Raw genomic sequence first — 13,862 nt, 5'->3', positions numbered from 1 at the left:
GCAACAAGAATGGCACAAATTCAGCCAATCAGAACAATTGAGATTGTAATAATGATTGATGCAGGTTTTAGACAATCGCCCTACAGTACTACAACTTAGCAACACTGGTTCTGTCAGTTTTTCAAGAAATATCTGTCAAATTGCCAATATGGCTGAAGCAGCGTTAGCTCGCCGAGAAGCTCGTAGAAGAAAAATATTGGAGAATTCTCACAACAGACTGCAATTAATTGCAGGAAAAAGTGATGATGAAATATGTAAAGGTATTTATTTTACTAATCTGTTTCATTTATTTATTTAGCCTTGGCAAATAAATCACTTATTACCATCACAATTTTCAGAATCTTCAATTATCACTCCGATACCGAGCGAAACCACTGAAAACTCCGTTCCAAAAGAGAGCAGCAGTACCAGCAAGTGTTTGCTTAACAATGGTGTGATTATTGCTGGCGAAGAATTGTTTGGTTCTCTGCCAGTAAACCATGAAAGTGCTGCGTTAGGCGATGGGGATGTCACGATACCAAGCCATGACACGGCAGCTTTGTTACCTCCAAGTTCTACGACATCTACGCCTGATCCAATTCAAGTTGCACCTCCACTTTGGGAAACTATTACTAATTTCAAATATGACATAGTGTTGTTGTCACTGTTAAACCAACTCTTACATGGGTTTTCTCTTATACCATTTGAGGGAACATACTTTTTTTTACCCCTTATATCATATATTGCAACAAAATACTTTTGGTCCCCAAAGCAGCACAATAATTCAAATATTGCTAATGCCCTTTTATTATTAAATGGAATGTCTGCCAGTAAGGCACAGAACATTATGTCCATTATACAATGTGTAAGTGCATGTTCTCAGGATGTGTGCATCTTTCTGTTCACAACTATATGTGTACAGTCCCTTTTGCTGATTATAGAAGCCAATCTTTTGTAGTTTTTGTTGTTTATAATATGCATATTGAGGGGCATTTCAATGACTGAGCAGTTTCTATGTTAGCATGCTGGGTTATTGGGAATGTATGTTTGATTGCTTGTGCCTTTAATACATAAGTGAGATGTGACAAGTGTGAGTTTTAGTCACATAATGGGGCCGATTCTCTATTACACAATCGTTAAACTAAACTAAATTAACAGGTCTAAATCTAATGCTATCCTTTTCCGCAAGCAACATTATGAAAGGGATAGCAATAGATTTAGACGTGCCATTTTAGTTTAGTTTAGAGATTGTGTACAATGGAATTAGCCACATTGCCATTCTAGTTTTAAATTTGTAAGTTTTGTACATAGTGAAATAGATAATTTTTGTATCAAATTCTATTTGTATGCAGTCAACATATTATTCTCTTTAGTATGGTAATAAGTGCTGTGATCTAATGTTTTCCATTAAGAATACTAGGCAATTCAATTTCCGCTATGCATTTATTGATAAATTTTTTGTCACAACCTAACTTATATTTTTAACTGTACTTGTAGGACCTTGATTTTAACATCTTACGCATTACATTGACATTATTACTTTGTTGAATATAGCAGCTAGAATTCCTTTTATAATCAAAGTATACTTTTTTGACCTAGGTATCTACAGTATGCTGCAGAAAATATTGTATATCAACCTTTTGCAGTGATGTCTCTGTCGTTGAGACCAACTAAACGTCACATAGGTATGAGTGACAGAGACAATGGCCTACAAAGTCGAAATCTCATTCTAAAGGTTGATGTACAATATTTCTTGCCAGCTCCTGCACTAAGCTTATGAACCTATATGGGATCCACACCCCTGAACTCCTAATAAAGACAGAATCCTACCAATGGTCGCTCTGCAATTGCACACACTGCACTGTTTGTGAAAAACAAACAATGCAAAACTTATCTACGAAGCAGGAGTGTGGAAGGGATACAGGTTCACACACTTAGTAGATATTCAGCTGTAGGGCTAATGATATACTGCAATTTAAAATAACATGTATTGAATGTGTATATCATGGCAGTCTGTGACTGAAAGTGTTTTGAGAGATTTGTAACCATTGGCATCATAATCTTTGTATTAGCTTCATATTTAGCCAACATCTTTGACTCTTGTAACACACTTGTTATGTTTTCAAAACTTCTACATTTATAAGGGTTTTTTTGTAGACATGCTTAAAGAGGAGGCAAGATGGTAGTGCCTATTTAAATATTAGGTGAATAACATGGTTTTACGTTCGCAGAATAGCTTGTGTGATATTATTCTAGATTGACGTCTATGGAGCATACTTTCACTTTGCTCAGACTAAGTTAAAACAAGATAGATTTATGCCAGAGTTGCATAACACTGTCTCTTTTTAGCAGTATCTTAAGTCTGAGCAAAGTCAAAGTGCGTTCTATAGATCTCAGCCTTAGGTTCAGCACAGACAATAAACAGTTATAGATACATCAAATAGATCTCTTAAAGCTGCATCATAACACTCCTGATGATCTTTAAAGTATCACGACTGAGTAGCAGTACAAGGACAACATTTACGGTCCTATATGTTGTCATCCGCGCTGGCCCTTACAAATGTCTGTATTGTGGTGTGGTCACTCTGTCATTGGTCGATTGTCAATTGACCAAGTGGAGTGTCAAAATGCCATTTTCATATTTAAAATGTATGACTGTGACTGCCTTCTCTCATCATGACCACACTACAAACACAGTAGTTTTAGTTCTTGCACCACGAGTGCGCGTGGCATGCTTTTGTTTGTTTGGCATGTTTAAGTCGTATCGGTGTAAATGTGCGCTTTTGCTGATTGCTCGAGACTGATTGGTCTGACAGGCACGCGCATTTACGCAATGGTTTCGTACACGACGTAACCACAAGTAAAGTTCACGTGAATTGCAAGATCTGATAGTCACCATTACCCTGCCTTCTCTTTTTTGCCTGTGGTTTAATTGGTCGAGATTAATTACTAAATTACGACAGATAATTAAGCTGGTAGCAAACCAAAGATCTAAGACCTAGGATTGTAATGAAGAATTAAATTTTTGTACCTATCATAATTTATTGTTATACCAAATTTGAATTATTTTTTTAAATAGATATAACGAGCAGGCGGGTCACCTGATGTTAAGTGATTATCGCCGCCCATGACCATTTGCAGCACCAGAGGAACCGCCGATGCGTTGCCGGCCTTTTAGGAATCTGTGGAAACATTGTACTGTACTTAATTTTATTACAGTTACATATTTACATTATCTCAAATCCATTTTATACCACCAGCTTGATTTCTGTTGTTGTAATGAAACAAAATATAAAGATTTATTTTGATTATATTTTTAACAAACTTTTTAAATAAAAAACGGTTCTAATAATGTTGATTTTGACTTTTATTATATCCTCTGTATGTGAGCTGTAATAAAAACTAATGTTAGTTACAGCCCAGTATATGCAGTTCTCTAAGGCATACATAGGTAAACTTGAAAAATACTTGGAACTATCTTACTTATGAATTTGCAAAATGCTAAAAGGCACAAAATTAACAATGTGGTTCAATGATGGAGAAAAATAAAACAAAAGCAAATTATGTATTTAAGTTTTATGAACACAAAATATACTAAGCGAAAACTGCTTTAAAGTTTGTACATCAAAATGATTAAATGTCATTACAACTAAAATTAAGTAACTAATAACTAAAACTTAAAGAAGCTTTTAATACTACTCAGGATTGTCTTACTTTTATCTTGTGGATTTTCTTTTGACTCAGTCTGATTTTCATCAGGTGGTTTAATATCTTGTGAGTTTTCTTTTGACTCATTCTGAATTTTATCGGGAATTGTATCATCCTGTAATTTTTCTTTAAAATTATTCTTATTACTTTCAGGTAGTTTGACGCCTTGTAAGTTGTTTTCTAACTCATTCCACTTTTTATCAGTTATATTAACATCCTGTAAGTTTTCTTTTAATCCATTTTTACTTTTACCAGGTATTTTAACATCCTGTAAGTTTTCGTTAGACACATTCTGACTTATATAAGATATTTTCTTTTCACCCGTGCTCTGACGTTCTTCTGACGCTGTGGTGTAATTCTGAATAATAGGTTTATAATCAGTGACTGGTTTGGAAGATTCAGTTTCATTATTAACACTATATGTTTCTTTAACAGTACTCTGTACACTAATATTATTATTAGCTTTATTTCTAAGACTTATTTTTGTATCCATTGTGTCAGTTAGTACATCAGAGCACCCGAGTTCCTATTGTGACTTCTTATGAGATTTTGGTGGTTTCTGTTGCAACTTCTTTTCCCGGACAAGGTCTGAACGGCCAATTGACACCATTTTTATCTCCCAGGTTTCTAAGTCTTTTCTGAGGGCGAAAAAATTAGTTATTACCTACTTTTATGTTATTGAAAAAAAAAAAAAGCTACCTACAGCTTATTATAATGCGAAAGTATGTTTGTTGGTTTGTCCTTCCATCACGCCGCAATGATCGGCGAATTTTTTTACACTGATATAGTAAAAATCAAAATCAAATAATTTATTCAAAGTAGGTAATAAATTACACTTTTTGATTGTCAGTTGTTTTGTTGATTTGTAAAATATAGTGGTGATAATTTTTACGCAAACTTAAAACTAAAGCTACGAGCTAACTAAGCTAAAGACCTGGAGAGTGGCATAGGCTAATTTTTAAACTGGAAAATAAAAAAAAAACATTAGGGGAAAAATCGGATAATTCAGATTTTCTCTTTGATTTTCCGGGATAAAAAGTAGCCTATGTCACTCTCCAGGTCTTTATCTATGTATACCCATGCAAAAAATTACGTCAATCCGTTGCGATGTGATTGAAGGACAAATAAACACACTTTCGCATTTATAATAATTTAAAAATACTACTGTAGTACGGAGCCTGACTCGCACTTGGCGGGGTTTTTTTCACAAAATGTACAATATAAAACAACCCATTCATAAATCATAATAACTACTTACTTATACTTAATCATAAGATCTTGAGCCTGTTTTTCATATTTGACACGTTCAGACTCTGGCAGTTTTAACCAGTCACTTTTTACAGCTTCTTGGTATTCTTTGATTGATTTCCCTTTTAATGAATCATTTCTAGATTGGGCAAACAGAAAATATGATGACATTGGTTTCTTCGGTCTACCCAGTTCTTTATATTCCTGAAAATAATGTGTTGTAATTTTATTAATTATTACAAAACTGTGGTAGCCTAGTGGTTAGGACGTCCGCCTTCCAATCGGAGGTTGGAGATTCGATCCCGGGCACGCACCTCTAACTTTTCAGAGTTATGTGCGTTTTTAAGTAATTAAAATATCATTTGCTTTAACGGTGAAGGAAACATCGTGAGGAAACCTGCATGCTTGAGAGTTCTCCATAATGTTCTTAAAGGTGTGTGAAGTCTGCCAATCCGCACTTGGCCAGCGTGGTAGACTATGGCCAAAACCCTTCTCACTCTGAGAGGAGACCCGTGCTCTGTAGTGAGCCGGCGATAGGTTGATCATGATCATGATGATGATTACAAAACTAGCTGATGCCCGCGACTTTGTCCACGTGGAATCAGGTTTTTAAAAATCCCATGCGAACTCTTTGATTTTCCAGGATAAAATTAGCCTATGTCACTCTCCAGGCCTTTGACTATACCCATGCAAAAAATCACGTTAATCCGTTGCTCCGTGATTGAAGAACCAATAAACCAACAAACAAATACACTTTTACATTTATAAAAAGGGTACTGATTATTTATTAACTATCTGACTCTTACTAAAGAGCATATAGTTTACACAAAAGAAGGTTACTTACAGCTTTCAACTTTCGTTTCTCTTTGGCAGCATTCATCTCTTCTTTGACACGTTTAATATCTTCTTTCTGTTCATCAGTCAGTGATGAGTTGTACATTTCTTTTATCTTTTTGTAGTCCTCCATGTCTTTTTCATATTCTTTAACCATTTGTGACTTTGTCTGAAGAACAAAATATCATTAATTTAACATAACATTTATACTTCTCTTTTAAACTAGTTCTACACTGTTCTGACATCATATGGAAACCTTGGAATTTTGAACTTTAGAGGCAAGTTTTACTTTTCTTATGTTCTTTCAGGCAACTAAGCTAATTATTATTGTTGTTATAATATAGAACTTAAACATAGTTGCTACACCAAGACAGTATTTAAGACTATAGAGTAGATAGAATTTTATTTTTTATGTACCTACCTAAATTGTAGTTACAAAGTAATAGTAAATCAAGTAACCATTGGAAATGCTTATCTCTAAAGACAGATTTCTCCCAGCTGTTTATGTTCTAGGCTAAAATGACCTTATCATTGCTTTCTAGCTGACTTGAGTGCTCTCAAGCACAAGCCTACCTTACATATTCAACATTGCTACAAGAGCTAACATTACAAATAGTTATAGGCAAGACAGTATGATCAAATCTGCATGTTTGTTTATATGCCATAGTGCCATACCTCACTATCTAATTGTTGCCAGTGCTTAGAGCTCCATGTTATCGCTTCTTTGGAGCTGATTCCTGGGTTCTTAGCCAGTAGAGCTGGTCTCATCTGTGTCATAAACTTGAAGAATGGTGTCAACGGCCTTTTCGGCTTCTCTATACCGAGTTTTTCTTCTGCAGATTTTTTTGTGTAAGTGCATTTTTGTATTGGACTTAGCCAATTTGTTCTGAAATAAATTAAGATTGGTTTTGATTCATTTAATTTTAAGAATTGCTAAGTATGTTTGTATTTATAATAACTAAAGTAATTAAACCTGTTTATATTTTAGGACGTAAATAAACATACGCGGGCGTCATAACCTCAAACTTACCTGCCTAAAAAAACGTTTTTATAACTTCCTGCTATGCAGTTGCTCAGCCGAAAAATGTTATTTAGTGGTGACATTTTTCTATCAAAAATCTGTTCGACACTAATTTATTTTCATGGAAATTGGAAATTAAAACCCACCGCGGCGTCCAATTCGTCCTCGTCCATCTATAAATTATAAATGTCAATGTCAATTGACATTTTGACATTGATGTCTCATGTCAACGTAAGCTTTATGGGCCTGTATATAGTGTGTTATCTATGTTATGGGCTTTATGCAGATTGCACAGATAGAGAAAATTCGCTCTGGACTCTTGGGATGACGCGATGGGTTATTAAAATTAAATATTCGTTTCTCTCTCTCTTTCTCTATGCGTCGCATTCCTCATTGCTGTGGGTCATGACCTATTTCTATGAATCATATAATGGCAGGAGTTTTCTTGGGATAATCATTAAAGATCGTTCCGCAGATTGTATAGGTATAGTACGCGACAGGTCGAGATCGCAATGGGGGATGGTAATGGGTACAGCACTCATAAAACAGAGATTCAAGAACTGTTCTGGTGAAATGATATTGCAAATGCCGAGCATCTAAGAGTTTGTTATTGAATTCAAAGTCCCAACTCTTTAATTCTGATGCAATGTACTGAAATCCTCAGCCGTGTGGATTTCTTTGTGTGTGGAAACTTTCTAAAGTTTTGTTGGTGAATTGATAATGACTACTTACACTAAAAAGCTTAACCCCCCTGTAGCAACAGGATTGAGGAGTTGGATCCAGAAATTTTTATGGGACCACCACCGAAACATCCTGTTGTTTAAAAAATTTTGCAAATCGGTCCATTATTTTAAACATTAAAAAAAGTCGAAAAAAACGGCTAAATTCTCAACCACCTCCTTTTAGGAAGTCGGTTAAAAATAACTTTTGTTTCTACACGTGTATGTAACTATGTTAAAGTCGGGCGAGCTTAACGCTTTGTTATATTATACTTTTATTTCTTTTATTATGCTCGCCCGACTTCATGTTAGTTACTTACACATGTAGAATCAAAAGTTTTTTACTTTGTAACTAGAGGTTTTGGAAGTCGGTTATTTAATAAAAAAATTATAATAATTTTCAAAATGCGATTTCTAGTTGAGTAGGAAAGGAGAGGTACCTAGGTACTTTACTCGTATGAGAAACATAGAACACTGAGTTGACATAATGTAGAACTTGGTATGGAAGGAGGTAGGTAAGTAGGTATGAATAAAATAAAAGATCATTTTTATATTAGGTAAGTATTAGGTAATATTTAATTATTGTTATTTACAAGAAAATTACAACCAAATACCTAACTACATAATATTATTTACAATTAAATTATATACAATTAATTATTATCAAAGCATTCTTAATAATCTAAATATATAAAAGGAAAAGGTGACTGACTGATCTATCAATGCACAGCTCCAACTACTGGACGGCTCGGGCTGAAAGCTGTTATGAGTAGGCATCCGCTAATAAAGGATTTTTGAAAATTCAATTCCTAAGGGGGTGAAATAGGGATTTGAAATTTGTGTAGTCCACGCGGACGAAGTCGCGAGCATAATATCGATATCGCTAGTATTTTATTTTAAAAATGCTTTGATTTTTACGTGCTATATACATAATTTACAGTCCAGTCAAGTTAGATATTCAAGGTTACATTAATTCGCATAGAGCTGAAAATTTGAACGAATGTTCGGAACACCATTAAACTTTGACCGTGAATATCTTTTTTGCAAATGTCGGATCGATGGGACTTTTCACATTTCATTTACAATGGCGTTTCAAACATTCGTGCAAATTTTCAGCTCTATGCGAATTAATGCAAACTTACCTCATTTTTTGAGCTCAATTGTCTGGACTATTATTAATAATAATGTTTTATAAATATAGGTACTAACATCAAAGTTATTTTATACCTACTTAATTTATTTTAATCAGTGCGTTAGAGTTATAAAACATATGTATTACAAGAGAGTCAATTTAGTCTAATTTGACATCAGTAATTGTAAAATTTATAGCTAGTAATAATTATGAAACAGGTATAACTTTAATTAGAATAAAGCCACAATAAAGCTAATGCAATATTAATAGTTGTAAAAAAGGTTGAACTGTCCTGGTTCATAGTTCATTAACAGCTATAGCCTCTTTGGGCTTGTTCTTATAATTTTCATAAAGAAGGTTCGGAGGCGCGGAAAATATCTCTATGGAAAATACCTATATAATTTTTGTCTATGCTTAGTAAATTTTGCCGCGTAAAAATATTGTGACAATAGATGTTTCAAATTGTGCCACATACATATTATACCTACGCTTCGAAAAATCGAGAAAAATCCATTTATCCCGGGAAAATTACAAATGCAACGGGCCTTGTGTCAATTTTGATGCCAAAAGTACGATTTTTGCTCGATTTTTGGATTTAGTCCTTGTTTAAAAAAACCGTATTTTTGACATGACAGTTGACCCATACAGTTAAAATGGCCCGTGAGGAGTCATTTTGTACGAACTATAACTAGTTTATTTACAAAATCTCAAAATCAAAAAAATATTTTCATAACTGCGAGGTCAAGATGTATTAATTGGCGAAATACATAGGTATCATTAATCATTATTAATTTAAAATATCTTTGATACACTTTGATAATTGTGAATTTCGTAGGATTAGAGACTAAACTTGTTACTCTCTGACTTTAGTGCTCTAATAAAATATAAATCAAGCAACTTATAGACACATAAAGTACCCGGCACCCGGCAATTTAAGATAACATTACTAAACATACAACCAGAGCATTAGAAAGAGAAACTTCGGTTTCATGGTTTCAAAGAGGGTCGCCTCTGTCACTTAAGTGACGTTTTGTTCGCTGAATTGTCAGTCTCAACGACAGAGACAAATGACAATGCTCTAAGAAGCCGAAGCTGCCGATTATCTCTTTTTATAGCTCGCTGTACCCTATATTCTAAAATCTATATTGCTGGGTACATGGTTGACCAAAAGCTGTAACAAGTAACAACACATGGAGTTGGAGACACATCCTATTCGTTTAGTGATTTAATTTGAGATACAGTACCCGACAGAAAATATTGCACATCGAATTTTAGAATGAGATAACGGTTTCGTAGAGCGTAATTGTCTCTGTCGTTACAGAAGATTGTCGTTGAGATCGATAAAACGTCACACAGGTATGAGAAGCCGAAATCTCTTTTTAAAGTTGATGTGCAATATTTAGTGCCGCGTACTGTACCGATACTTTAACATAGTAGGTAGGTAGGTACCTTTTATACTAACCTAAGTATTTTGCCTCAACTTTTTCAAGATTTGGTTAAACCCTTAGATTAAGGATTGGTTTCCGCTACGCTCCGAAGACCAATCCTTAATCTACGGTTAAACCATTATTGCCTGGATTGGCTTTCTATACCTAATCATTAACACACTGTAACATATTTACACATTTGTAATTCAAATTCTTGTTAATGGCACTCGTATCATCTGCATTATGTTCTAATGACGTCAGACTTAAACTGGCAATTATAAATGCATACCTAACAGACTTGCATCTGTATATAAACAGTCTTATATCAGGAACCACTTCGTATGACTCGGTCATAGAATAGTTTCGCCAGCAGAATAATGGTAATGTCTAGGTTTTCTATAGGACTGTTGCTGTGGAGGTCTGTATGTGGCATATTTTTGTGGATGTCTTGTCAACGTATGAGGGTGGGTAGCGTAACAATGTAGAGTTAACGGTGCGGGTGGCGGACCGGACGGGCATTTCGATAAGGCTGGTTTCCTCGGCCCACTTATCCTTCTCCACAATGCCTTTAATCTTGGAGTAGCAATCCATACAGCGACCATGACTCCTAGTATTTGTGATGCGAATATTCTGAATAGAAACACCCAGAAGGCAGGTCGTGGTTGGGTGGACGGTTCTGGGGAAGGAACGGGTGCAGACAACCAGTCTTCTCTAAGGATGTATTCATACACCCACGTCGCAAGTATGCACGCGGATGGCACAGCATATAACGTGGCGAATGCCCCGAGCCTCAGCAAACTCTGGTCAGGATGAGCTTGGGGAGCAGAATTCAGAAGCGTTGCTGGAGCTGGAATTGGCAGAGGTTTCCGAAGTACTGCACGGAGACCGGACGCTAGGAAGACGCTGCCCAGTAGCAAGCAAATCGCTTCGGGAACGATGACCAACGCTAGCAAGGATTTGCTAGACTGATTGCCCACGAAGCATGTGCCTGTAAACAAAGAAAAAATAATTTTTACAAAATTAAATCAACAATATTGTGAACACGAAGGAGAATAGTAGTAGGTACCTATGTTGATGTTGTCCAAACTCTAAAATCACTGAATAGATCTATTCAGTGTCTAAAATATGTAGAGTACTGCTCATAAAGATATCACAGATTCTACATCGATGAAAAAAATACACCTAGGAGATACGACAACGATTTGAGAACGTATTCATTTACTTAAAAAATATTTAAAAAATCCTCATGCCCGAAAACGGCGAGAGTTTAGCGGATACGGATTCTTTCTCCAGAGCAGAATAACATTCCGATTTACCAATAAAGCGGTCCTCAAAGCGAACACCTACACAAACAGACTGCGAGGAAAAAAATACTCCATGAATAAGGCAGTGGTTAAAAAGGACCGATTTAAAATTGAAATATGAGCGTGCGAAGAGGAAAGGTGTTGTATTTATCGGCTCGAATAATGGTCGCGCATTTCTTTTGGCTGCTATAATGGAAGTGGAAATAAAAAGGAAAAAAACGGGTTAAGTGCGAATCCGGCTCGCGCAGTTTAGGTTCTGTACTCTGGCATCAATTTATTAAGCAACTCTGGACTGGACTCAAATTTGTTTAAGCTCATATCAATATACTCGCTACACTCTTAAATTTTCAATTAGATGGAAAATTACAGGGGTTTGAAGTTTTGAATTCAGATGGTCAGTCAGAGTAATCAATTTAAATGGGAGAAACTTGTCCATAACTGACGAAAATCGTTGTTTGGCCTGGGACCGTTGAGGAGTAACTTGAAAAAAGGTTTCGTTTATTCATTTTAAAGCACAGAACTCCAATAAAAGAACAATAACAATACTCAGGGCATGATTGAAACTGCAATATGCCTGAGAATCGGACCGTGTGGCACTTCACTCGAAGCCCGCTTCAAAAGGGTTAAAAATAAAATGTGAGGATTACAACTCTAACTTATTAAGTTGGAGGGATCAACTGACAGAAATCACTAAATCCTAAGTCGTTTTATCTGTCAGTTTAAAATTGAATATTAATCATGGTTTAATGCCACAGAATTAAACAATTTCCACTCTTCCCTTACCAAATATGCTTCCAACAGAAATGGTGAAATTACGTCATGGCTCAATGGCCTAAAAGCGTTGAGCTATTGATGAGTCCTATGTGCAGGGGCTATTTCATCCAGGTCGAGCCAAATGATCGGTGCGCAAGGGAGGCACCGATGCCTTCGTAAGAGATCTTGGAGCCTTCCAATTCGCGCTGAGGGTGGCCACCGAGGAGGGTTTAGACGTTTTAGGTAAAAATCTTACATAAGTAGCCCGATTTCTTTTCCCGGACGTCGGTTGTCTTAACAAGATTTCCCATAATAGTTACTTGATACAGTTGATGTAGGAACGGATTTTTTTTGATGAGGATACGAACAGTTTTACATAACTATCTACCTATTTAGAATATCCTTCAACCTAAACGTAAATGCAAGGTAGGTACTCAATGTAAGTACCTACTTAGTTTGGCATAGTTATTAAATTGTGCAATCCAAGTAACACTTAAAACATTCTTTGTGCTAATTATTATTATCAAGGAAAGACCGTCGGCTTAGAAATACTAACACGCGTTTATGTAACCGCTTTGTTTTCGAAAATTGTGGAAGCCGTTACATAAAGTTGGCCGCGGCTATCTAAAGTCGGTTCTTTTTTAATATTAACATGTTGCGGCATTAATTCCAAGTTTTTAGTACATTTATCAGAGCGGTGTTCTTCAAATGGTCGTATCCGTTAAATAAAGGATTTAATAATCATGGGTTTATGTGATAAGAGGTTTCGTTTGATAATGTCAGTAGCGCAACATACGAGTAGATACATCGCTCAAGATTGTATAGGATGAAGAATTCGTTCCATATCTCTATCCTTATAAATATAATTTTAAACTAAAAGGTATTAGTTTTTTTAATTTTTTTTTATTGTCATATATTTTTCAGGAGTCGAGACTCGAGTCGAGACACATTTCAAAACACAGCAACAGGGACTCTTATTAGTCCTACAAACCGTTTCCTTCTCATTTCTTTTGCTTGATTGACTTACAGTGAAACTTGAACATATACCTTTTCATTGCAATTTTTATCAATTAGTATCTAATAATAATATTTTTCAGTATAAATAAATAAAGTACTTCAGCCAATCGAAATTAGTACTAGGTACTATATACGCACTAGATCAGTTTTGCTTAGGTATAACTTGATAGCCTCATGTTTGGTTGGTCAATTTGTCGATTGTTTTATACGACACCATATTTTTTATGAATATTCTAAAATTACATTTATTTATTTTTAGGGTTCCGTACCTCAAAAGGAAAAACGGAACCCTTATATTATAGGATCGCTTTGTTGTCTGTCTGTCTGTCTGTCCGTCTGTCTGTCAGTCAAGAAACCTACAGGGTACTTCCCGTTGATCTAGAATCATGAAATTTGGCAGGTAGGTAGATCTTATAGCTGACATTTGGGGAAAAATCTGAAAACCGCGAATTTAGAGTTAGATCACACAAAAAAAATTAAATTGTGGTCATGAACTTATAATTAGTAATTTCAACTTTCGAAGTGAGATAACTATATCAAGTGGGGTATCATATATGAAAGGTCTTCACCTGTTCATTCTAAAACAGATTTTTATTTATTTTTTTGCATCATAGTTTTTGAATCATCGTGCAAAATGTCGAAAAAATACGACTGTAGTACGGAACCCTCGTTGCGCGGGCCTGACTCGCACTTGGCCGGGTTTTTGTAGCAAACATGTCT

At 35.4% G+C, this 13,862-nt stretch overlaps 3 protein-coding genes across 3 annotated transcripts in view; 1 reads left to right on the top strand and 2 right to left on the bottom strand.

Moving 5' to 3' along the window:
• The first annotated feature begins 128 nt into the window (after window positions 1–128).
• On the top strand, window positions 129–3,337 carry LOC117991361 (uncharacterized). Its single transcript, XM_034978939.2, has 2 exons — window positions 129–260; window positions 339–3,337. Exons 1-2 carry the CDS (start codon window positions 149–151, stop codon window positions 935–937), a joined length of 711 nt encoding a protein of 236 aa, XP_034834830.1. The 5' UTR covers window positions 129–148; the 3' UTR covers window positions 938–3,337.
• Window positions 3,338–3,996: 659 nt separating this feature from the next.
• TFAM (mitochondrial transcription factor A) lies at window positions 3,997–6,966 on the bottom strand. The gene is made up of 5 exons (XM_034978938.2): window positions 6,800–6,966; window positions 6,445–6,655; window positions 5,780–5,938; window positions 4,946–5,139; window positions 3,997–4,325 (listed from the first exon to the last, which is right to left on the bottom strand). Exons 1-5 carry the CDS (start codon window positions 6,871–6,873, stop codon window positions 4,214–4,216), a joined length of 750 nt encoding a protein of 249 aa, XP_034834829.1. The 5' UTR covers window positions 6,874–6,966; the 3' UTR covers window positions 3,997–4,213.
• Window positions 6,967–8,060: 1,094 nt separating this feature from the next.
• Window positions 8,061–13,862, bottom strand: part of fz4 (frizzled 4) — a 53,078-nt gene continuing 47,276 nt past the window's right edge. Inside the window, exon 3 of the mRNA XM_069504917.1 lies at window positions 8,061–11,056. Coding sequence (XP_069361018.1) covers window positions 10,419–11,056 — 638 coding nt within the window. The 3' untranslated portion in view covers window positions 8,061–10,418. The remainder of the gene's footprint in view (window positions 11,057–13,862) is intronic.

Source organism: Maniola hyperantus, chromosome 19 (genome assembly GCF_902806685.2).
Source record: "Maniola hyperantus chromosome 19, iAphHyp1.2, whole genome shotgun sequence".
Lineage (NCBI taxonomy): Eukaryota > Metazoa > Arthropoda > Insecta > Lepidoptera > Nymphalidae > Maniola > Maniola hyperantus.
The sequence above is the reverse complement of the archived record's forward strand: the minus strand, read 5'-3'. Positions and strand labels throughout refer to the sequence as shown.